Source organism: Schistocerca piceifrons, chromosome 4, assembly GCF_021461385.2.
Source record: "Schistocerca piceifrons isolate TAMUIC-IGC-003096 chromosome 4, iqSchPice1.1, whole genome shotgun sequence".
Taxonomy (NCBI): domain Eukaryota; kingdom Metazoa; phylum Arthropoda; class Insecta; order Orthoptera; family Acrididae; genus Schistocerca; species Schistocerca piceifrons.
The window spans coordinates 766,392,472-766,419,137 of NC_060141.1; the positions used below are offsets into that span (position 1 = coordinate 766,392,472).

At 39.3% G+C, this 26,666-nt stretch overlaps 1 protein-coding gene across 1 annotated transcript in view; it reads right to left on the reverse strand.

Moving 5' to 3' along the window:
* LOC124794944 (transmembrane protein 214-B) overlaps positions 1 to 26,666 on the reverse strand; it is a 154,356-nt gene that overhangs the window by 47,054 nt on the left and 80,636 nt on the right. Inside the window, exon 9 of the mRNA XM_047258658.1 lies at positions 5,273 to 5,393. Coding sequence (XP_047114614.1) covers positions 5,273 to 5,393 — 121 coding nt within the window. The remainder of the gene's footprint in view (positions 1 to 5,272; positions 5,394 to 26,666) is intronic.

The following is a 26,666-nucleotide window of genomic DNA, read 5'->3' on the forward strand; positions in this document are numbered from 1 at the left end:
GGCAATCGTAAAATGCGTTTTAGACAGGTACGTGCCGAGTAAAACTGTGAGGGATGGGGAAAAACCCACCGTGGTTCAACAACAAAGTTCGGAAACTACTGCGAAAGCAAAGAGAGCTTCACTGCAAGTTTAAACACAGCCAAAACCTCTCGGACAAACAGAAGCTAAACAATGTCAAAGTTAGCATAAGGATGTGAAGCGTTCAGTGAATTCGAAAGTAAAATTCTATGTACCGACTTGACAGAAAATCCTAGGAAGTTCTGGTCTTACGTTAAATTAAGTGGCTCGAAACAGCATATCCAGACACTCCGGGATGATGATGGCATTGAAACAGAGGATGACACGCGTAAAGTGGAAATACTAAACACCTTTTTCCAAAGCTGTTTCACAGAGGAATACCGCACTGCAGTTCCTTCTCTAAATCCTCGCACAAACGAAAAAATGGCTGACATCGAAATAAGTGTCCAAGGAACAGAAAAGCGACTGGAATCACTCAACAGAGCAAAGTCGACTGGACCTGACGGGATACCAATTCGATTCTACAAAGAGTACGCGAAAGAACTTGCCCCCCCTTCTAACAGCCATGTACCGCAAGTCTCTAGAGGAACGGAAGGTTCCAAATGATTGGAAAAGAGCACAGGTAGTCCCAGTCTTCAAGAAGGGTCGTCAAGCAGATGCGCAAAACTATAGACCTATATCTCTTACGTCGATCTGTTGTAGAATTTTAGAACATGTTTTTTGCTCATGTATCATGTCGTTTCTGGAAACCCAGAATCTAATCTGTAGGAATCAACATGGATTCCGGAAACAGCGATCGTGTGAGACCCAACTCGGTTTATTTGTTCACGAGACCCAGAAAATATTAGATACAGGCTCCCAGGTAGATGCTATTTTCCTTGACTTCCGGAAGGCGTTCGATAGAGTTCTGCACTGTCGCCAGATATACAAAGTAAGACCCTACGAAATACCAGATCAGCTGTGTGGCTTTATTGAAGACTTTTTAGCAAGCAGAACACAGCATGTTGTTCTCAATGGAGAGATGTCTACAGATGTTAAAGTAAACTCTGGTGTGCCACAGGGGAGTGTTATGGGACCATTGCTTTTCACAATATATATAAATGACCTAGTAGATAGTGTCAGAAGTTCCATGCGGCTCTTCGCGGATGATGCTGTAGTATACAGAGAAGTAGCAGCATTAGAAAATTGTAGTGAAATGCAGGAAGATCTGCAGCGGATAGGCACTTGGTGCAGGGGGTGGCAACTGACCCTTAACATAGACAAATGTAATGTATTGCGAATACATAGAAAGAAGGATCCTTTATTGTATGATTATATGATAGCGGAACAAACACTGGTAGCAGTTACTTCTGTAAAATATGTGGGAGTATGCGTGCGGAACGATTTGAAGTGGAATGATCATATAAAATTAATAGTTGGTAAGGCGGGTGGTATCAGGTTGAGATTCATTGGGAGAGTCCTTAGAAAATGTAGTCCATCAACAAAGGTGGTGGCTTACAAAACACTCGTTCGACCTATACTTGACTATTGGTCATCAGTGTGGGATCCGTACTAGGTCGGGTTGACAGAGGAGATAGAGAAGATACAAAGAAGAGCGGCACGTTTCATCACAGGGTTATTTGGTAAGTGTGATAGCATTACGGAGATGTTTAGCAAACTCCAGTGGCAGACTCTGCAAGAGAGGTGCTCTGCATCACGGTGTAGCTTGCTGTCCAGGTTTCGAGAGGGTGCGTTTCTGGATGAGGTATCGAATATATTGCTTCCCCTACTTATGCCTCCCGAGGAGATCACAAATGTAAAATTAGAGGGATTCGAGCGCGCACGGAGGCTTTCTGGCAGTCGTTCTTCCCGCGAACCATACGCAACTGGAACTGGAAAGGGAGGTAATGACAGTGGCACGTAAAGTGCCCTCCGCCACACACCATTGGGTGGCTTGCGGGGTATAAATGTAGATGTAGACAACTTGACACGATTCTCCTTTATAGGACAGTTTATGCTGGTGTTGTATGTGTGTGTTTTGTGAGTTTGCTTACAGTGTTGTGTGTGAACAATGAAGAGTTGAAGGCTGCAGTGATAAAGTGGTGTTAGAGGACTTCCTAATTATAATATTTTAAGGAGTGTGATCATTTGGCTACGTAGAAAGAACAACTGAAGTTTTTTTTTTTGTCCTACAGAAAATGAAGTACTATTTTTAAAATGGCTGAGTGAAATTCCTTGAAAAGACAGAAATTACACACAATGGTTTTTGTATACAATTCATATTCCAGAGAGGAGCTAATTACAAAAAGAGGCATGTCTATCATCAACGAAAAACAAGTTGAAACTCCAAGACAGAGATGATCTGTAAATGCAGGAGTTATTCTTAATTTATTTTGCAGTTTACCGAAATTTCTGTCCAAAATAACATGCAAAAAAATCACCACTAAAACACTCGCAAAAGAGTAATTGTGACTGGGAAGGAGGTAAATAAGAAGAACTTATCGTGCCTGGCAATGTTCTGTGCAGGAAAACACATAGAACAAATCAATACCGGATGCACCAGTAGTTTCATTAAAAAGAACACTGAAGTAAAATGGAGGTTGCATAATTGCATAACACAGTAAGAACACTGAATGCCAAATTCAGTCTATTGCAAAAGCAGCTCTCAGCTGAAAAATTTATGACCTCTAAATTAGATCTCCTAGATCATTCCAAACACAGTAAGAAACAGAAAACAGTAACTGACACAATGTTAAACAAAAGCACACTGAAAACCAGATAAGTTATGTGCCATAAGGAGTTTCTTCTAGACAACATACTCTTAAAAATTAAGTCACCAAAAGAGTATAGACATTGTTTGAACATGTTACCAATTCCTTCAGAAAATCATTTCAGAAATTTTGAAGTAGTACTCAAATGCCCATAAAGAATTACAAATGCTGTGGAAGCAACTGGAAATTATTTTTTGGGAAGAACACAATGAAAAACCTTAGCTGTACTTCTAGAATGAATTTTCACTCCGCAGAGGTAATCTGAAACTTCATAGGAGATTAAGACAGTGTTCCAGACAGGGACACAAACTTGCGACCTTTGTCTTTCGCAGGAAAGTTGTCTGCTGTCCAAGCTATCCATGCATGATTCACAGCTAGTCTAGCAGAGCAATTGCCCATGAAACACAGAGGTCACAGGTTCAAGCCCCAGTCCAGTGCACAGTTTTAATCTGCCAGGAAGTTTCAAATATAGGTGTGTAGGTGAGCTTATTTTATAGAAAGTTAAACTCCATAAAGTACTGCAGTTCAGAAACACTTTGCTGAAAGTGATGGTTTCTTTAACACAGAGGTGAGTACTCCAGATAATTGTAAGAATAAACTTTTAACTCATGCTTCAGCATTTATATTTGCTTCTCTGGTGCCTTACTGGATTCAGCCTGCTGCTGTGTATGCAAGTCACAACACAATTCTTGGAGACATCTCACAGATATGGATACCAGTGATTACCCAGCTAGAGCAAGCCGGAACAAGAATTACTGCATTCACTTCTGATGGCAGCCAATCGAATAAAAGGGTCTGGAATTAGTGGGGGAAAAAATGAAGATACTTGCTCCATACTGAATCTAATTGATGAAACCAGAAAAATATCGTATTTTCAAATGCCATTCATGTAACAAAGTGCATAAGGAATAATTTTGTGATAAATTTTATATAGCATATTTTACGGACTATAATACACACTTTTTCCCTTTGAAAAATTTCCGCCAAAATTACGGCGAGTCTTTTACTCAAAATCAATATAAAAATGTCCAGTGCTTGATTTAAAATTCCAGCCTGTCTCAAAAATGACCACATATTCAATGGCACAGGAAACCTATTTCTATCTGGCAACACAGGATTCAACTGGCAGCAGCAGTGCACTGATGCGACGAACATGAGTTGCAGGAATTTACAAGCTTGCTAACACTAGCTCCCTCCCACTCTGCCATCACAAATCCACAACACTGTCTAGCCTGTGAGGAGTCACTGCAGTTTATAATGCCAGTGATCTTTCATTGAAATATTTGTTAGTACCTACAGTCAAACGAGTGTGTCAGTGGACAAAATAGTCGTGGTCTAGAGTGAGAGAAGACATTACTGTTAAATCCTTCAAGAAGTGTGGCATAAGTAACCCTCTTAATGGCAGTGAAGACCATCTTACACATGAAGAGGACAACAGCGATCACAAAAAAGACGATGAAGAAGACTCAGATAATGATTTTCAGGGATTTTATAAATTAACAACTTTTTTAGCCTGTCTTTGCAATCTAATAATAAAAATGGTAAAAATATTATTTTTAAAACAAAAACTGCTTAAAAATTAAAGCAAATCTCATAGTCCATAGCATCTTACAGTCTGTAAAACATGGTATTGGTTATTACGGAGATTAAAAATTATAATTTTTATTGACAAATTGATCAACAGGACAATTCCCCAGATTTGCTGGATTGAAACTTTGCCACAAGTTAACTTACACTCACTTGGGTCCGACACCATTTCAACAACTATACTTAAGATTAACCCTTAGCTCTGCAGTTGCTCAGTAAACTTAGTAACTAAGAACACAAAATTTTTCAGGGAAATTAAGCCAACAGAAACATTCATAAGGGATATGAACAACCTAATGAAACCATTTAATTCTTCTTTTCCTAATAGAGCATTGTATAAAAACTCAAGTGGCTCACAAAACAATGAAGTAGAAAAGCATTTTCACTGATGAAAATAACACCTTTATTTCTTACAGGACTCCCAGTCTCCAAAAGTAGCTATTGAAAGCAATGTTATTTTGGCATTTTAAAGGCTCCGTTGCCATGATCATTCATCAGTAAGAGACTCCCTCAGCTTGGACATTATAATGTGTTTATATTCCTGCAAATCTGTCATTATTTTCTGACGGAAAATGTGAATGTTTGTAGAAGTTGTACGTAAAGTAAATGTGAACATTAGCTGGATATCTGGAGCAAAAGATGCGAGCAGAATCTGGAACTGGAAAATATAATTAAGAAAATACCATGTGTTTCGTATAAGCTCAACCTGATTCACATCAGCGCCATAGATTCCTGAAAGTAACTCAGTACAGCAATGTTTGGTTTATAATCTGGCAGATTACATGATGCATAAAGGAGAAAGATGGAATTTGTCTGTCACACAAACAAGATGGGAGGGGCACTACATAGCTCTTAAAATAAACTGTGCAATGGATAACAACTGAAGTGGCTTCATATTAAGGGAAACAGCAACTTACACTTAAATGTGCCATGTCGCTTCACATCATAGGCTGTTAGAGCTCCAATGGCTGCAATAAGAACCAAACACCCGAGGCCATATGGAAATGATCTTTTTACTGTCATTTTTTGTTGAAGTTCCTGAAACAACAAAGTACTTTTATTACATATTACAGGTGTGCACTTTTTGAATATGTCAAATTAACAAGAGGACAGGTCACCAACATTTCGAAAGAAGCAACTGTAGTTCTCTACTGGGTATATAATTTAGTTTAAGAACAACCAAACCCTACTGTGAATTAATTTAGTTATAATGATAATATTGTCCATATTAAATGAATTATTATTTGGAGTTTTATTCAACTTTTGTACTTTAATGCTCGTTTCACTCATTTCATTGGTGGAGCTGTGACTTGTCTACCTTGTCCACAGTAAACATATGAAAGCAACTGCCACTTGTTATCTGTTTCAATAGAGGGAGATGCTTCTTTACAAACAGCTATTGACTAAACTAAACATGTGTAGTTAATGAATGATTAACATCAAATATTCAGAACATTAACAAAAAATGTTATCTGTAAGGAAAGGCACTGTCCAAAGACCTAGAAATTATTTCAGTCATGTTTATAAGCCTGCCAATCACTCAATTATACTGTGTGTGGTTACACTTACTATTTTTATTTTTTATAAGGTACAAATGCTATGTGCTTTATTTATGTTGAGTAAAGGGCTCCAATTTATACTGTCACAAACCAAGCATATGTTGAGTGACTGTAGGAGTATACAAGATGACTTAGACAAAATTTCTAGTTGGTGTGATGAATGGCAGCAAGCTCTAAATGTAGAAAAATGCAAGTTAATGCAGATGAGTAGGAAAAATAATCCTGTTAACACTTGAATACAGCATTAGTAGGGTGCACCTTGACACAGCCACAGCGATTAATTATCTAGGTATAATCTTAAATATGAAATTGAATGTGAAAGTCAGGTTGGCAATAAGGAAGGTGACTACTCGACTTGGTATTACTGGGAGAATATTAGGAAAGTGTAGCAAATCCATAGAAGTTATGACATACAGAATAATAGTGCGAACCATTTTTGACTACTGTTTGAGTGTTTGGGATCCCCACCAGGTCAGATTAAAGGAAGACATCAAAGCAATTCAGAGATGTATTGCTGAATTTGTACCAGTATGTTAGTTCAGCACGCAAGTATTAAGGAGTTGCTTCTCGCACTGCAATGGATATCCCAGGAGGAAAGATGATGCTCTTTTTGCGAGGCACTATTCCAGAAATTTAGAGAATCAGCATTTGAGGCTGACTGCAGAATGGTTCTACTGTCACCAATGTAAATTTCGTGCAAGGACCACAAAGGTAAGCTGCGAGAAATTCGAGCTCATACAGAGGCTTTTAGACAGTCTTTTTTCCCTCGTTCTATCTGTGAGTGGAACAGGAACAAAATACTAACAGTGGAGTAAAGCACCCACTGGCAGGCACTGTACAGTGGTTTACAGAGAATGTATGTAAACATACATACCATCTTTTTTACCACCAATAGAATACAAATAGTTTTTTAATATCTGCAGGCATCAAAATAATACAATGAGTAAAAATTTTTCAATGTGGGAGTAATGGACCTCAAGAAATCTTATTAGATAGAATACTAATATGTAAAACAATGGTAAACTTTAGATAGCAATTAAAAAAAGCAACTAGAAAAAAAAACCACTGCATTCCTACAGAAACTTTGTCATCAAAATAATTGACGGTGCATTGCACTGGTTTCAACACACCTTTGATGAGCTACACAGTCTGAATAGCCAATTGTCTGTGTTAGGACTTGTCATAAGTACACAATTGCTAGTGAGTAGTGCTTACATTAAACACTAGTTTCCTTAGAAAATGGTACAGATTAAGACAGTTCTAGATTACAAATAACACACACACTGTTCTGATGATTGGGTCAATCCATATGAAGTGGTCCAGTGATGATTGCTTGACCATTTTTAAATATCTTAATTTATTTATATGTGATTGCTCTATATTTGAGAAGTTCAAAACAGTTTTTTAAAATAATTTATCTTGCACCATTACTGGATGGCAGCCATTTTTATTTGTAGGCGTGCGACAATTTTTCAGTCTGGAGACATTAGTGCAAATTTGAATATCTCTGCACTGGGTTAAGTTACAACATTGCAATTGACATGATTGTTTTTAGAAAAGTGTCCTCTACATCATTGTCTGTTACACAAAATACCCTTAAATCAAAAATAACCAGTCAAAATGACCTCCAAAGTTTGGTACCCAAATTTTCAAAAATCCACTTTTTATGCCCAAAAATAACAAACAAGGTGTGATTTATGAGAATCTATTTTTTTCCTACAGAGATATCGTACACTACTAGCCTCATATAGAGCAAGAACACTTACAAATGTTTCCCTATTTTTTTATGAATTTTGAAATTTGAAAATTTTCATTTTTTTGTTAAGTTTGGGTTTAGTTATCTCAAGTGGAACTGAATATAAAAATATGATTTTTTGCACAGTTTGTACACCTATATGATAGCAACGTACTGTATAAATTTCAACATTGATATCTGACTGAACAAAGATATGAATTTTTGAAAATAAGGAAATATTCACTTTACTCTACAACTGATCTTATGACTGTTTCCTATTGAAATGGTTTATTGTAATACAATTTAATTGATTATATATATAGTTAACACTATCATCCAATATTCATTTAGTTTATTTATTTTCAATAACGCAATATTAAACAGCAGGAGCTTTCACTTTTGTTCTATGGTAATAAAAATGCCCATTTACATTTAAGTTTGTTGTCAATAAAGAAGTACATTACTGCTGGGAGTGGCATTGTTGTAGTCAGTCTGATCCGAACCTCTGTTAGAGTGAATGTACATACTTCATCAAGAGCGCAGAATGTGCTTTGTTCTGTGTGTAATTTGTAATTAATTTTGAGAGATAACTGGAATGCAATAACATGGATGAACAGTGCTCTGTTGGACATATAGCAAGTGAAGTGTGTCACGAAACAGTTTACAGTTCAGTTTCAAAAAACTTGAAAAATGTCAATGAATTTGATGAAGTTAGACAAACTTTGTTTAAATTTCGAGCAAGTTCTTCTGTAACATCAGTGTGTGAGTATCATGAGAAGAAATATATTCTGAAGTACAGCCACATTTTTGGAAGAAAGTGCTGTGATCCACTAAAAATTCAAAAAGAGCCTATTACAAAATGTTTGAGGGAAATGAAACTTGAACATCTGTCCCTGTTATGTGAAAGTTCCCAACTGAAATGTAATGTGTTTCCTGGAAATTCCCTGGGCCCAAATTGTTACTCAAAAATATTTGTTGTGAATCCAGAACCAGAATCATGTAACCTTGTTAATGACATTTATATTTCTAATGAGGAAGTTGTTAGCATACTGTATTTTGCTTGTTCTAAGTTAGGCACATCTCCTGCTTCGAAAATAATAATAATAATATGAAGCAGCAGAAAAAGAGAAGCAGCTATTGAAAATAAAGAACAACAAATTTCAGACAAAATTAGAAAAGACTTGGAATCATGCTTTAATAATACAGATACCAACACTATTTCTAAAGTTGAAGAAAACCTACCACCAGCATCATATGACACTGAATATTTGAGCTTAATAGAGAAATTCGTGACAGTTAAAGAGGAAAAAGTTAAAATTTTAAGTTTGCTCCCTTACTCATGGTCAAGAGAAAAAATTGTTCATGAATTCAATGTTTCTCATCGTTTGGTTAAACTAACCCAAAAATTTGTGAAGGAGCAAGGAATTCTTCCAGTTTTAGGAAAGAAGAAAGGAGTGGGTATAAGTGAAGAAATAATTAAAAAGATACAGCAGTTTTTTGAAGATCATGAAAACAGTAGAATGTGCCCAGACTGCAAAGATAGCAAAAAAATGGCTCTGAGCACTATGGGACTTAACATCTTAGGTCATCAGTCCCCTAGAACTCAGAACTACTTAAACCTAACTAACCTAAGGACATCACACACATCCATGCCCGAGGCAGGATTCGAACCTGCGACCGTAGCAGTCCCGGACTGCAGCGCCTAGAACCGCACGACCACCGCGGCCGCCCAAACATAGCAAAAGAGTTGTTATAGATGGAGTTAAAGTAACAAAGCAGAAATGACTAGTGCTGTCAAATTTAAATGAACTTTATGTAGCTTTCAAAAATTCTCATCCTGAATGCAAAATTGGAAGGTCAAAATTTTGTGACCTCTGCTCTAAGTGGTGTATTTTGGCTGGATCATCAGGGACACACTCTGTATGTGTTTGTTTATATAATCAATATAATAGAAGGAAACATTCCACGTGGGAAAAATTCTATATAAAAACAAAGATGAGATGACTTACCGAACGAAAGCGCTGGCAGGTCGATAGACACACAAACAAACACAAATATACACACAAAATTCAAGCTTTCGCAACAAACTGTTGCCTCATCAGGAAAGAGGGAAGGAGAGGGGAAGACGAAAGGAAGTGGGTTTTAAGGGAGAGGGTAAGGAGTCATTCCAATCCCGGGAGCGGAAAGACTTACCTTAGGGGGAAAAAAAGGACAGGTATACACTCGCACACACGCACATATCCATTCACACATACAGACACAAGCAGACATATTTAAAGACAAAGAGTTTGGGCAGAGATGTCAGTCGAGGCAGAAGTGTAGAGGCAAGGAAGTTGTTGAAAGACAGGTGAGGTATGAGTGGCGGCAACTTGAAATTAGCGGAGATTGAGGCCTGGCGGATGACGAGAAGAGAGGATATACTGAAGGGCAAGTTCCCATCTCCGGAGTTCGGATAGGTTGGTGTTGGTGGGAAGTATCCAGATAATCCGGACGGCGTAACACTGTGCCAAGATGTGCTGGCTCTGCACCAAGGCATGTTTAGCCACAGGGTGATCCTCATTACCAACAAACACTGTCTGCCTGTGTCCATTCATGCGAATGGACAGTTTGTTGCTGGTCATTCCCACATAGAATGCATCACAGTGTAGGCAGGTCAGTTGGTAAATCACGTGGGTGCTTTCACACGTGGCTCTGCCTTTGATTGTGTACACCTTCCGGGTTACAGGACTGGAGTAGGTGGTGGTGGGAGGGTGCATGGGACAGGTTTTGCATCGGGGGGCGGTTACAAGGATAGGAGCCAGAGGGTAGGGAAGGTGGTTTGGGGATTTCATAGGGATGAACTAACAGGTTACGAAGGTTAGGTGGACGGCGGAAAGACACTTTTAGCGGAGTGGGGAGGATTTCATGAAGGATGGATCTCATTTCAGGGCAGGATTTGAGGAAGTCGTATCCCTGCTGGAGAGCCACATTCAGAGTCTGGTCCAGTCCCGGAAAGTATCCTGTCACAAGTGGGGCACTTTTGTGGTTCTTCTGTGGGGGATTCTGGGTTTGAGGGGACGAGGAAGTGGCTCTGATTATTTGCTTCTGTACCAGGTCGGGAGGGTAGTTGCGGGATGCGAAAGCTGTTTTCAGGTTGTTGGTGTAATGATTCAGGGATTCCGGACTGGAGCAGATTCGTTTGCCACGAAGACCTAAGCTGTAGGAAAGGGACCGTTTGATGTGGAATGGGTGGCAGCTGTCATAATGGAGGTACAGTGCAGTCATTTATTCTCTACTTTAAAAATGAGAAAGATGAAGTGTGCAGTTCTTCAATTTGCACTGAAATCGGCTACTTTGAGCACAACACTTTTGGCTATAAATGTGTTTCAAAAGTATGTAATAAATTACATAAAAGAAAATTTTCCCAAGGTTGAAAAGCTGAGATACTTTACAGGTGGAAGTGGTAGTCAGTATAAGAACAAAAAGAATTTTTCAAATCTGAGCAACCACAAAGTAGACTTTGGGTTGGAGGCTAATAGCACTTTTTTGCATCTTGCCATGGTAAAAATGCATGCGATGGAGTAGGAGGTACAACAAAACGTGAAGTAAGACTCACCATTGACCAAATTCTCACAGTACAGGACATTTACGTCTTTTGCAAGGATAATATTAAAGGCATTACCTACTTTCTGATCAAGAAAGAAGAAGTGGTTCTGCATATGAAAACAACACTTCAAGCCCGATTTGAAAACTGTATAGCAATAAAACGAACAAGGCATTTCCACAAATTCCTTGGCACTGCAGAAAACTTAGTTCGATTCTATGTAACATCAGAAACCGAAATTTATTTGGATCATTGTGTCAGTAAAATTACATCTCTGTGTAATGTTGAATGACGTAGTGGCATGTGTGTATGATGGACAGTGGTGGCTTGCAGAGGTTGAAAGAATAAGTCTGGAAAACAATGATGTTTTTGTTCATTTTTAACACCCTGTTGGGTCAAGAACATCATTCAAGAAATCTACTAGTGACAAAGTTTGGATACCAATGAAAAATGTTTTAAGGAAACTTCCAGTTGTTGAACTTGCCACAGCAACTGGGAGGTCTTATTCTATATCACAGATGCTCTCTGAAGAAATAAGTGTTCTTAACATTCACCGCCAGGTTTAGGAACAGTCGCATCTCTAAAGATGTTAACTGAAAATATTTATTTTAAGTGTGTCAAAATGTAAATTTCAGTGATGTTTCCACTTTTTGTATACTTCAATAATAATTGATTATATCCCACCAGTATCGCACATGAATAGGTAACAGCTGTAAGATCAGTTGTAGAGTAATGTGAATTATCTCCTCATTTTCAAAAATTCATATCTTTGTTTACAATGAGATATAAATGTTGAATTTTGTACAGTATAGGTGTACAAACTGTGCAAAAATCATGTTTTTATATTAAGTCCCACCTGAGATAACTAACCCCAAACTTTACAAAAAACAAAAATTTTCAAATTTCAAAAATTCATAAAAAATTAAGGAAACATTTGTAAGTGTTCTTACTCTTATATGAGGTTAGTAGTGTATGATATCTAACTATAGGAAAAAAATACTCTCATAAATCACTAGTCGTTTGTTATTTTTGGACCTAAAAAGTAGATTTTTGAAAATTTGGATACCAAACTTTGGAGGTCATTTTGACAGGTTATTTTTGAACTTAGGGTATTTTGTTTAATAGACAATGTTTCTAAAAACAATCATGTCAATTACAATTTTCTAACTTAATCTAGTGCAGAGATAGTCATATTTTTTGCCAACGTCTCTAAAATTTTTTGCCAACGTCTCTAAACTGAATCATCATCGCGCACTTACAAACGAAAATCGCCGCCATTCAGTAAAGGTGAAATATAAAACTTTTTAAAAAACTGTTTTGAACTCCTCAATTATAGGATAATCACGTATAAAAAATTAAAATATTTAAAAATGGTCAAGCAACAAACTTAATTTTTATTGGACTAGGCCTACTTAATTTGGATTGACCCAGTTCTACTTTCTTGGATGGTATGTAACATTTTACAGAAGTAAAAGAAAGGAATGTCCTTTGACGCACCAGTACTCAAAAGAATTCTTAGCCCTAAGGGATATTTTTTCCATTAGAAAACCATGCAAATTGTGTGGCCAGTTGAGGTGATGGCTTACTGGGCAAGATGCCCATCGACCCTCGCAGTTATGGCCTAGTACAGTGCGATTCATTCACTGGCTTCACAAAACAGACATGAAAAACAGTTGAGAATAAGTTGGACACAAGTGTGGCCCAGTCCCAAAACAAATGGTGTGTGAAGAACGCATTCACAAACAAAATAACTTTAATACAGCAAGTTTTGATAGCTATTACACAAAGCACAATTCTTTGCTGGATATCTCAAATTGTATCACTGACAATTCTGAATATGGATAACTGACAATCTATGTCTGTCACTACTATCAAGAATTGACAGGAACAACCAGAGAAGTCAACTGGTAATTCCAGAACTTGACATTAGGGATCAGTCTACTATGAATTGCTGCTAGAGAAACTGTGCTAATATTCAGATATTCTTAATATTGGAAAGGTATATATTCGTGGTGACCAGAGTGGGCTTAATATGGTGGTTATTTTGTATCTTGATGTAGAGACAAATTTAATGGAGTGGTTTGATGAAAATCAGCTTCTGCTTTTATTTTCTTTTGTCAGGGAGAAACGTGTAATTTCTGGTCGATATGATTTTGTATTACAGACAAATCTGAGACTCAACCCTTCGTACACTTTTTTTCCGTTCTTTTATAAGGTGCAGTTACGTCTGTCTAGTTATGAGAATTTCTTAGCTGTGCATTACTATAAGTTATTCTTGTCTATTCTACTGGTAGTCCGTGGAATATTCCCTCGTCTCCTGTCCATGGTATTTAATTCTTTTATTCACCATTCCTACATGTGCGGGATGTTAAGTGGCTGCAAAATATTGCTACGTACTTATTTAAAACGGACACTTCACTTTTTTGTCAATATAATTCTATTTCGTACAAATTTGTCGAAAAATATAAATGAAAAGTTACTCACGACTGAATACACTACACAGTCACTTGATTACTAATAAATGTTTTACTAGCATCACTTTCAATCAATAAATTAGTTGACGATGGGTCACTCGACTACAATATAGCATTTGGGATGAAGAACATATCCACAAGTTAACCTGTACAGCACACAATTACAATTTTTACGTGGGGCTAGTGACAACTTACTAAAGCAAATATATAAAATGCAATAATAGTATTCGTGATCTATCGCGGGCTCGATGCAACACAGCCTGCGACAACTCCACTAGCCAATCCAGTCACCGATTTGAGAATCGAAAACGTTCTTCGCCTACCAATCAACCGCAAGTGTTCTTATCGATACTTCTACGATATTAAGAGTAGCGACAAGTACGAATCAAAACTTTCTGGTTTCGTGTGTTATTTATTCGCCCATTGAAAGACGTTCATGTTCCTTGTAAGCCAGATTTACGCATCCAATTCCAACTGAAAACGAACAATAACTATATGCTAGATAACTGACAGCTATGTTTCCACAAGCTGCGCTTGGACTGGTGGAACTTTCAATATGGCGTCTTTATTACATTATAAGGCCGGTCCACATGTAACTACCTGTCCGCGCACAGCCCATCTGCACAGCCAAATCGTACCGTGTCGACTGAAAATTTTAGCAAGTATGGAATGTGCGCTACCAGCTTTCAGTTGAGACGTTCGACCAAAAGTGTTCCCATCTGACGGCGCAAAACACACCTGCACAGGCAAATCGTAGGATGTGGGCTAAAATGTTTCCGCCTGCAGCCCTGTATGTTTATAAGCCGCGTTCTGTTGTTTGCTGCATAGAGATATTACGTATACAGTCTTCGCTTGATTTATTAAGCTTTCCTGAAATAAACAAAGAAGGAAGCAAAGAAAAGTGAATGGACGAGGCACTAGTCTGTCGAGTTTTTATTTCTGTACCAGGCAAAGGATGCTTGTGTAATATACGAAGCGCAGTACAACCACGGGAAAAAAAAAGACGACGTTCTGCGGAGAACTGCAGCTACATTTTGTACTGTCACATTCATATGCAACCCCGAGGCTGACGACACTTTTGTGGAAGTAATTTTCGATGATTCGCGTGAAATAATAGCAAATGAATAAAACTTTGATAATTTGCATATTAAACGATGACTTCCATTATCTTATCTTTACACAGTGGCGGATACAGAAAAACCTCATGCAGGGGGCTTTAAAGATGCCTTGAGCTACATTTATTTTTACCGTAATAAAAATTTATCAACTCATATGGAAAGTTTTATTTAAACTCATTATACACATATACAAGACAATGCCATCTTATGATATAAAAATGAATCTCTCTCATTAGTTTCTTTTTAATCACAAAGAGTGAATATTCAAAAAGCGGTAGTTAAGCACTGATTCAATTTATGTGCCAGATTATTACAGTCATGTTTCAGTAGTTGTGAGGGCAAAAGTATGTTGAATTTTAAATGATAAATATTTTTTTCAGCAAAACGTTATCTCATAAATAATAAAACGTTATCTCATAAATAATAAAAACAGTTCTTTCCCAATATGTCATAGCATCATCACTTCTGTACAAGAAAACATTAGAATATTCGCGACTTTTCTCGAACAAATGCCAGACAGAGAGATCACTAGAACGGCAGCGACTTTTCTCATAGGAATGTGTTAGCTATCTGTGTGCCAGACAGAAACGTATAAAATATGACAACGTGGACGCACGTGCTACATACAAAAGTACAACTACTCCATAACTCGATTCAGTCAAGTTAACTGACGAAAGAAACGAACGAATAGCGTGAGGGCTGACTGATGGTAGCTGCGCGGATACGTTTACCGACACTTCTCTAATGTCACATTTTCCAAAAGTGTAGATAAGTCTTCTATCAGGAAACGTGCATATGCTGCGGCTGTCATGCCATCTGGCAGGAACATAGGCCCTAACACCAGGTCACCAACTGTACCACATCCAGATGTTCACAGACAACCTAACTTGTAATCTTGTTTCCCTAGTGTCTTGTGGGTTCTCCACCACCCATGTAAGAGAATTGCGAGCGTTCATGATACCAGTGAGTGTAAATGTAGCCTTATCTGTAAATAAAGTATATTGCAAAAAAAGGTTCAAATGGCTCTGAGCACTATGGGGCTTAACATCTGAGGTCATCAGTCCCCTAGAACATAAAACTACTTAAACCTAACTAACCTAAGGACATCACACACATCCATACCCGAGGCAGGATTCGAAGCTGCGACCGTAGCAGTCACGCGGTTCCAGACTGAAGTGCCTAGAACTGCACGGCCACACCAGCGGGCAGTATATTGCACGGCAGCTCTGTGTACAGCAAACTGTTCACAAAATTGTGTCTGTTTACTAAGTCACCTGGATGCAGATGTTTCACAGGATGCAAATGGAAATGGTACAAGCCCTCGGAATGTAACATACGCCACACTCACGTTTGTGGAATATGGAGCTGACAGCTAATGCACTGTGTACTGGTGGTGGGACTCAGTTTAACCATTAGAATAATGTCTTCCCTTTGCTCAACTGACTGCGTGGCCTCATGTTCTGATATTACATATGCAACGAGGAGTGTTCTGAATTCACGTAATGTTTGAAAAATTGGAGGAAATACCATGCCACTGGGGCTTGTTCATCAGCGAAATGTGTCTAATGTTGTGTCACAGCTGCACAGGCACTGTCATCACAGTACTCATATACAAACAACATGTCTGTGTATTCTGTATGGGTGAACGTATGCAGCATGTTGGTGTTCACGGACACAACGAACTTGCTCAATTAAACAACATTCAAGCATGACATGCACTAGGCCTCACAACAGCTCACTGATCCAACCCACAATTTGCTCACTGGGCACTTACAGCTGTTGCCTTGGTCGACATCACAGTGCTGCCGTCTACTGGAGAACCCCAATATTTACTGTACGATGGATCAGTCGTATGTCCCACCATTATTCTGTCCACCACAGAGTCAACACAGCATTGCCATAAGTAATATTTACACTTGTCTTCATATTTATTCGTGGATGTGTGTAGTCTTCAATCTGCTCCAGTTCCGTAATGACTGAAAATTGGACACATGTTCATGTGACTTTTTCAGTTTATTTTTACATGCAGAATCACCCGACAAATTACATGAAATTTCTCCTGAATCACCCTGTATAAGCCAAGCTTATGTTATTCTGATCTCTTGTTTTCTGTGCGATCCAGAAATATTGAGCCCCAACATTACAGTGACTGAGGGCTAAATTGCAATTGTAATGTCACGGGAAACAGAATGTGACGAGTTATGAATGCTAATACATCTCCATGTCCATTCACTGTTGGATTCACTCTGTAAGTCACGAAGTAAATAATTAGTATGTGAAAATTGTCGTCACTGAACAATCCACTTGCTGGACTATTCAGAACACTATCACTGCATCAGACACTGCACTTTTTTACCAGACCACAGGTGAATTTTTTATATTACGAATTATTATACTGAAATGAAGTATCATTTGTGAGTGCATAGCTGCTTGTTACTAAAGATGGCTAGCCAGAAGCACTTTGAGTTACCATCAAAACTGAGTTGTGTGGGCACACAAAATTTGTGGCAATTATATGCAGTTAAGATTGCTCACGTACTGTCTTACCATATTGGTCAACATCTGAGCTCATGAACATGTCTTGTGAATGAGTAGTATTTCAGAGCATTCAGATGGTGCTCATAGCACACAGATAATTGACAGGTACAACCGCCTACAACTACATCTACACTCTGCAAAGCACTGTGTGTGTGGCAGAGGCCAAGTCCTATTCTAGCACTTATTAGGGTTTATTCTTATTCCATTCACTTACAGAACGCAGGAAGAATGATTACTTGAATTCCTCTGTCCCTATGTGAGCGATACGCAGGGGGTTGTAGTACACAGGTGTCAAAAAATAAAGCAACAAATAGCTCTTTCCCCATCCTGTGTCTAATTCACGATATAATCATACAAAGTGCCAACCAGACGTCCGTAGAATCGTGTTCTGCACGGAAAATGGCATTCTGGTCAACAGACAACCATGTCGACGGTGACCTCAAGGGACCCATGAAATGAGGTAGTGTTTGATGAATAGCCCCACATCCACAATGGCTGTGTACACAGTCACAAACGATGCAGAACGGCACAGAGAAGATGCCCCCCAGACACTCTGCAGTGGAGAGCCACAGAAAGAAATGAAGCAGGGTAGTCGCAAACTGATGAGGCCTGATGCCTTAATCTGGTTTGTTCTGTTGTTTCTCAGATGTGGTGACAGTTTATAGAGAGCATAATCAGGACATGGCCGACCGTATGTGACTTCAAAAGAGAGGTCCATTATTTGGCTGTAAGGACACAACAGTACCGCCTAAGTACTGCACGGCATGTGAGCTTGCAGCATCCACTGCACATGTTGTACGGAGGCAAATAGTGTGCAGGAGGATTCAGAAGAGTGGCCTTTATTGTTAGAGACACACTATATATCTATCTCTGATGTGTCTTCAGAGAAGGGAACGTCTAGAGTGGAGTCACCAACAAGCCACCTGGACGGCTGAACAGTGGGCCAATGTTGTTTTCACAGATGAGTCCTGATTTAGTCGATGGATTCGCCATTTCAGCACCCAAACACTGTGGAAAGAGACCAAGATCGAGGAGGTTCCCTAACTGTGTGGGCAGGGATTATGTTTACCACTGGAACCCCTCTTCATGAAATTGTAAGGGTGAATCAGCAAGGTTTAACTGCTGTCAGGTATTGTGAAGTGATCTTGAGATTTTATTTGCAGTTTTGCAAGGAGTTGTGCACCCAGATGCCATATTGATGGACAATAATGCTTGACCTCATAGAGCATGGGTGGTTGATATTTTGAACACATGGCGTGGCCTGCTCGCTCTCCTGATTTGAATCCCACAGAGCATGTCTGAGATGCACCAGGGAGATGGTGTGCATCGTGTCAGCATCCACCAACCACTCTCCAAGATTGTGAGCAGCTCTGCAGGAAGACGGGGCATTACTGCTCTGTCACTGTCAGGCCTGTATTGCTGCCAGAGTGGTCATACCACATACTGAGCACACTAACCAGTTGTCAGAACGTTTTTTTTTTTTTTCACACATCTAGTTCCTTAGGACCAAACTGAGGTATAAAAGTAATAACAGATAAAATAAAATGTTTATGAACCCAAAAAAGACAAGCCATAAGTTTATATAAATGTAGGCAACAACATAACATAGGAATCAGCTTAATTTTTCACGGAAATCCTCGACACAATCAAAGGAGTGACCGATGACGTAACTCTTCAGTGTCGATTTGAAAGGGCGTGGATTACTGCTAATATTTTCAAATTCTTGTGGTAACTTATTCTAATGGATGCAGCACTATACTGCACACCTTTTTGCACAACAGCCAAAGAAGTGCGATCCAAACACAAATTGGATTTTTGCCTAGTATTTTACCATATGACATAAGCGAATGAAAAGAAGCAAAGTACACTACTTTTCGTGTCGAACTATCACTTACTTCAGATACCATTCAAATAGTAAAAATGGCAGCATTAAGTCTTTGAACAAGATCCTGAAAGGAGGCTCTCCATGACAGTTTACTACCTGTTTAAACACCTAGAAAGTTGGACTGTTCAGATTCACTAATCGTATGCCCATCCTGTGAAATTAAAATGTTAGGTTTTGTTGAATTGTGTGTTACAAACTGTAAAAACTAAGTCTTAATGTGATTTAGTGTTAGTTTATTTCTACAAGCTATGAACTTATGTCATGAAAGGCAATATTTGAAACAAAGCCAATGTTGCACACAACATCCTTTACTACCGAGCTGGTGTCACCAGCAAACAGAAATATTTTAGAATTGCCTGTAATACTAGGGGGCATATCATTTATATAAATAAGGAACAGGAGTGGCCCCAACACTGATCCCTGGGGCAACCTGCATTTGACTGTGCCCCATTCAGACCTCACATCACAGCCATTCTCAACACTGTGAATAATAACCTTCTGCTGTCTGTTGTTAAAATAAGAGGTAAACCAACTGTGAGCTACTCCCTGTGTTCCATATTGGTCCAACTTCTGGAGCAATATTTTGTGATCAACACAATCAAACACCTTAGTTAAATAAAAAAAAGATGCCTAGTGTTTGAAACCTTTTGCTTAATCCATCCAGTACCTCATAGAGAAAATACAGTATAGCATTTTCTGTTGTTAAACCACCTCTAAAGCCGAACTGTACATTTGATAGCAAATTATGTGACATAAAATGATCTATTATCCTTACATACACAGCCTTCTCAATAATATTAGCAAGCACTGATGGCATAGAAATACATCTAAAACTGTCTAAGTTATCCCTTTATCTCTTTTTATAAAGAGGCTTTACTACTGAGTACTTTAATCATTCAAGAAACTGACCATTCTTAAAGGAAAAATTACAAATATGGCTGTGTACAGGGCTAACATGTGCAGCACAGTACCTTAATATTCTGCTAGGCATGCCATCATATCCATGAGAGTCCTTAGTCTTCAGTGATTTAATTATTGACCCAATCTCCCCTTGTCAGTATCACAGAGTAGTACTTCAGACATCAATCTCAGAAAGGCATTTTCCAAGAGAGTTATTTGATTTGCCACAGAAACTAAGTTTTTATTTAATTCACCAGCAATGCTCAGAATATTGTGCATATATCTGACTTATCGGTAACAGAAATATTTTTACTATGAACTCACTTTATACCTTCGATCATGTGCTGGCGACCAGACAATTCCTTCACAATTGACCATATGGTTTTGATTTTATCCCGTGAATTACCTATTCTATTTGCATACCACATTTTTAAGCACCTTACAATTCTGTTCATAATGGGCTACTATAGCTCGATTGTGACTACTTCTAACATTTTCATATAATTCCCACAGTGTTCTACATGATATCCTAATCACATTCGTCAGCCACCCAGTACCCTGTTTAGAATGTTCTATTGGAAAGCAACTTTCAAAGAACATGACAAATGTGTTAAGGAAAGCATTTTAATTACCATCTAAGTTCTCAGCACTATAAACTTCCTGCAACTCTTGTTCCTTAATGAGGTTTAAAAAACTATCTTCTGCTGTTGGATTATCTTTCCTACATTGTATTGTATGGAACTGGGGACCTAGAAACAATGGAGAGGCTTCATCCCCGCCACAGCCCACAGTGGTACATAACCCCACAACAGGCTACAGCAGTCCACTCACCCCACCACTACCCCAAACCAAACCCAGGGTTATTGTGTGGTTTGGTCCCCAGTGTCCCCCCCCCCCCCCCCCCCCCCCCCCCCCCCAGGAACATCTCACACCAGATGAGTGTAAGCCCAATGTTTGCGTGGTACAATAATTATGGTGTAAACGTATGTGGAGAAAGCGTTTGCGCAGCAATCAACGACATAGTATAACTGAGGCGGAATAAGGGGAACCAGCTTGCATTCGCTGAGGCAGATGGAAAACCACCTTAAAAACCATCCACAGACTGGCCGGCACACCGGACCTCGACACTAATCTATCAGGCAGATTCGTGCCAGGGACTGGCATGCCTTCCCGCCCGGTAAGCAGTGTGTTAGACCACACGAATAACCGGGCAGGCATCTTTCCTTAATAGTTTGTATTTATATATAACATTTGTTTGAGTACAAGAACCTTTTAGTGTTAAAATGTGTATGTCATGGTCTGAAAGGCCATTCACTCTTTTACTAACAGAATGCCCCTCTAGTAATGAAGAATGAATAAAAGTATTGTCTATAGCTGTGCTACTGTTACCCTGCACCCAGGGTGGAAAAAAAAACATAGTCTGCATCAGAGCATATGAGTTTATGAGAGTTTCCGACATACTTTTTCTTACACAATCACATACAAAATTAATACTGACGTCACGACATATAACTAATTTTTGCTACTTCCCATAAAGCGAACCTAGAACCCCCTCTAGCTTGAGCAGAAACACTCTGAAGTCAGAGTTAGGGGATCTATAAACAAGAACAACAATTAGAAGTTTAGTTTCACTAAATTCAACCGCCCCTGCACAATATTCAAATACTTGTTCAGTGCAGTGCCATAACACATCTACGGATTTAAACGGAATACTGTTTTCTACGTACACGGGCACTCCCCTGGTCCACAAAGAACTTCTTGAAAAACAGCCAGCTAATCTGTATCCTGGTAAACGAAGCCTCTGAATTGTCAAATTATATAAGTGGTGCTCCGATATATCAATAATGTCAGAGTCACCACCTATAAGCAGTTCACTAACTTAATCTCTAATACCTCTTATATTTTGATGAAATATGCTAATTCCTTCGCCACAAGGATACCTGACCACCTTGAAGGTGATTTCTTTGTTAGAGGGACTTCCTTTAAGCAGGGATACCTATCAGCTGACTTCAATTTTAAAAAGGTGCAGCTCTAACACCAACTCCTACAGGAATTTTTCCATAAGTGATCCCATCAACACCCACTACAATGTCACCCATAAGCTTTGCCGGCATCCCCTTCCCATACCTATTGAGGTGCAGGCCATGCATAGTGAAACCCAATCTACTGATAGATTCAAGTGGCACCACTGCAATGTGAGTAATACCCTCCGCCATCAGTGCCTTCTCCATCCCCATGTGTGTGTGTGCAAATGCGTTAAGTTGGGGTGGGGGGGGGGGGGGGGGGGGTGGACATTTTTATCTACCATTATGCATCTTGCAGTTGTTTGTGCTCTGTATTTTTTACATTGTTTCTATTTTACTATCACCTGTTTATACAACACAACCTTGCAAAATTTCTTTTGTTGCTTTAATTTTGGACATCTGCGTATTTTCTAGAGTCATCATTTAAAGACAGTTCTTGAATCTTTGTTAGTACACTTTCCCAGGATTAGTTTACGTCTAGCTTCAAATCTATGCCAGTTCAGTTTCTTCAGTATCTCTGTGACACTCTCCCATGGATCAAACAAACCTATGACCATTTGTGCCATGCTTCTCTGTATATGTTCAATATTCCCTGTTAGTTCTGTTCGGCAAGATTCCCACACATTTAAGAAATATTCTAGACCCAGTCACACGAGAGAGTCTGTAAGCAACCTCCTTTGTAGAATGGATGCATTTTACCAATAAACTAAAGCCTACAACATGCTTTACCCGCAATTAGGCCTATGTGATCATTCCATTTCATATTCCATCAAAGTGTCACACCCAAGTATTTGTATGACAGACTGATATTATAGGCATAGGATATGACATTTTTTCACTTTGTGAGGCGCAGACATTTTTTCACTTTGTGAGGCGCACAATTTTATATTTTTGAACATTTAATGCAAGTTGCCAATCTCTGCACCACTTTGAAATCTTACTGAGATCTGACTGAATTTTTACACAGTTTCTTTTAGATAGAACTTTATTATAGGTAACTGTATCATCTGCAAAATGTCTGAGGTTACTATTAATATTGTCAGCAATGGCATTAACATACAATATAAACAGCAAGGGTCCCAACACACTTCTGTGGGGCATACCTGAATTTACTTCTACATCTGACAATGAGTTGCCATCAAGATAACATGCTTTATCCTCCCTACCAAAATGACCTCACTCCAGCCACAAATTTCACTTGATAGCCCATACGACCACACTTTTGGCAATAAGTGTAGGTGTGCTTTTCAGAAATCAAAGACTATTGCATCTACCTGACAGCCTTGATCCAAAGCTTTCTGTATGTCATGTGAGAAAAGTGCGAGCTGGTTTCACATAACTGATGTCTTCGGAATCGATACTGGTTGGTATGGAGGAGGTCATTCTGTTCGAGATACCTCGTTATGATCGGGCTCAAAATATGTTCTAAGATTCTACAACAAATCAATGTCATGTATACAGATGTGGCAATTGACTGATAGCCAATTCACACTGGGCATCAACGGAATGGAACAGCTGGTGACGTCACTGACAAGTGGTGGAAATTTCACTAAACATTAGATAGAACTTAAACACAAAGTCACCTTGCTGGGCACATTACCAAACAGTGAAAATGAGGCTGTGATACACAGTCTGTCAAAATACAGTATCAGACATAAAGAACTAACAATGATAAAAGTTCTTAATAATGAAATCAAACATCATAATGGAAGTTCTTGAAAATGATTGTATGCTGATCTGCTAAAAAGTTAAACAACAAGAAAACTGACATTTAAACATTTCAAAGCACCAATGTTTATTTTATAACAAAAATGTATATACGCACATTAAACACAATTCATAAGGCAACACATACAACTCCGAATGCTTGGTGTTCCGCAGCTTTCAGATATTTATTAAGACCCATCTTCAATACACGATAAGGTGCACTAGAATTGTTTTATTTGCCAAATCCAGTTTTCGAGTTTGTACCCCATCATCTGTGGCATATTATGTACTTCTATACCATATTAACCGATAAGCATGTCATTGCTACAGATGTGCATAATATGCCATTGATGATGGGTTGTAAACCCAAAAACCAATTTTAGCAAATAAAACAACTCTAGTGCAGTTCTTGGTGTATTGAAGATGTCTTTTAATACATACCATTTGTTTCCCTTACACTTCTTTTCCTTCTTCAATTGTGGTTTTCTCCTGTAATAGAGCTCTTAAAAGAAAGGTTATTTCATGAAAATTGCTTATCATTTTATGTTGTTATTTACTGACAGTGTAGGCTTTATCTTCTTTCACGTATTGTAAAAACTTAAACCAGTCTTCACTTTCCGATGTGTGACCTCCTTTGTGGAAGAACATTCAATGGAAAAAAATATCCTATTCGTGATTCTATCTTCTGCCTGTGAGAAGCAGCTTTTCCCTCGGTCTGAGACTGTAAACGCATGCTATTGTCAGTGTAGGTAACACCAAGAGAAACAAGTACGACCCAACAGATGTCTATCATAATGGTTTAGGCGGCAATGGTGTGCTTTGTTCACACAACTGATGCACATGCAGCTCATTAACATTCAACAATGGAATTTTTGCTGCTACTTCCCTACAGACCTCAAAGGTTAGCCAAAGGGTGCTGAAGCAAGTACGCTATTTGAATGAAAGCTTCAAATTTTTGCCAATTTCTCTGACTGATGACTTGAGTGAGACTGTTTCAGCTAGTTTCATCTGACTATAATTACCTGTCAGGAAACGGTAATGACCCTGTCAGGAAAGCCCTGTATCTTTTCTTAAAAAACCAGGCAAGTGGGATAGGACTCACACTGAGGGTTCCACAGTAAAATTTTGTGTGGCTCAATGAGGCCTGTGCAAGTCTTTCTACAGGATGACAGTTCTGTGACTTGCATGTACCTAACCTATTCCAGTTATCCAACTGTGGACTGGGGACCTACAGTTTAATGAGGAATCCTAACCAATTGTTGTTTCTGGTGACTCCTCACATTACTGAGGTGAAGGCTAGGATAAATCCGTGATCCAACCAAGATTCAATTTCATGACCTCTCGGGTTCCTGGCATATGCTTTACCACTACGCCACCAGGTGTGACAAATCATTTGTAGTTTTTGATGAATGAGTTTGAGAGTATCAAAATTTGTCACATAAATGGCCATATCTTTTGATTACATTGACTTAGAAGCTTAAATTTTCCACACCACCATGGTCTCATCTATACCTGAGAGACTGGATCTTAAGAAATAAGACAGAGAGACCGAGAACAACGCTGGCTGCAGGGAGCCATACGGAAGGCGCAGCCATGGGTCCTCACTCCTGGCTTTCAGTTTTCAGCTGCCAAGACTTACGTCATACACTTCTGTCGTCATCATACTGTCCAACCTCATTCATAACTTTACCACTTTTTGGGACTGGTGTTCAACATCTGCTTAACTTGGCTCCCCTATCTTTATCAGACTAAGGAAAAGTGCTGGCGGGATCTCAATATTATCCGACGCCTGAGCCACACCGACTGGGATGCTGATCGCCCTACACTGCCGCAGCTGTGCAAAGCCCTCTTACAGTCCTGTACTGACTATGGGAGCCTGGTGTATGGCTCATTTACGCCCTCCATGCTGCGTCTGCTGGAGCCTATCCACCACTCTGGAGTTCAGCTCGTGATGGGAGCTTTCCAGACGAGCCCAGTGAAGAGCCACCTTGTGGAAGCTGGCGTTCCTCCTTTGTGGCTCCAGCAGCAACTACTGCTTACAAATTATACCGCCCACATTCATAGTTCACCTCGCCATCCAAATTAGCATCTCTCTTTCCTAAACACAGCATTGCATCTCTTGCAATGGTGGCCCAGAACTGGCAATCCCCATGAGGTCCGTGTCCGGTGGCTTCTTACTGAACTTGACGCTTTCCCTCTACCGGTCCACTTATGTACACCTCCATGGTCCACACCTCGTCACAACTTCGTCTGCACCTATTGCAAGGCCCAAAAGGCTCAGTTCCACCTGTGGCCCTTCACCGGCAATTTTTCTCTCTTCTCGGCAAGTTCCGGTGCTCGGAAACAGTCTTCCCGGGTGGATAAATGGTCGACAGCTTCGCTTACACTCACGTTGGACATACTGTACAGCATTCCTTGCTGGATGACTGCAGTGTTTTCACTGCAGAGTTGGTAGCCATCTTTTTGCGCATTTGACCATATCCGCTCCTGCGATGAAGAGTCCTTTGTCATCTGTAGTGACTCCTTAAGCAGTATACATGCTCTCGACCAGTGCTTCCTTCGACATTGTTTGGTAATGACTATCTAGGAGTCTCTTCATGCAGTCGGCAACAGTGGACATTCAGTGACCTTCATTTGGGCCCCAGGACATGGCGGGATACCGGGCAATGAACTTACTAATAGCCTGGCCAAACAGGCTATCGGTAAACCCACTCTGGAAATCGGCCTGCCAGATACTGATTTCAGATCAGTCACCTGCCATAAAGTTTTCGCGATCTGCAATACTGAA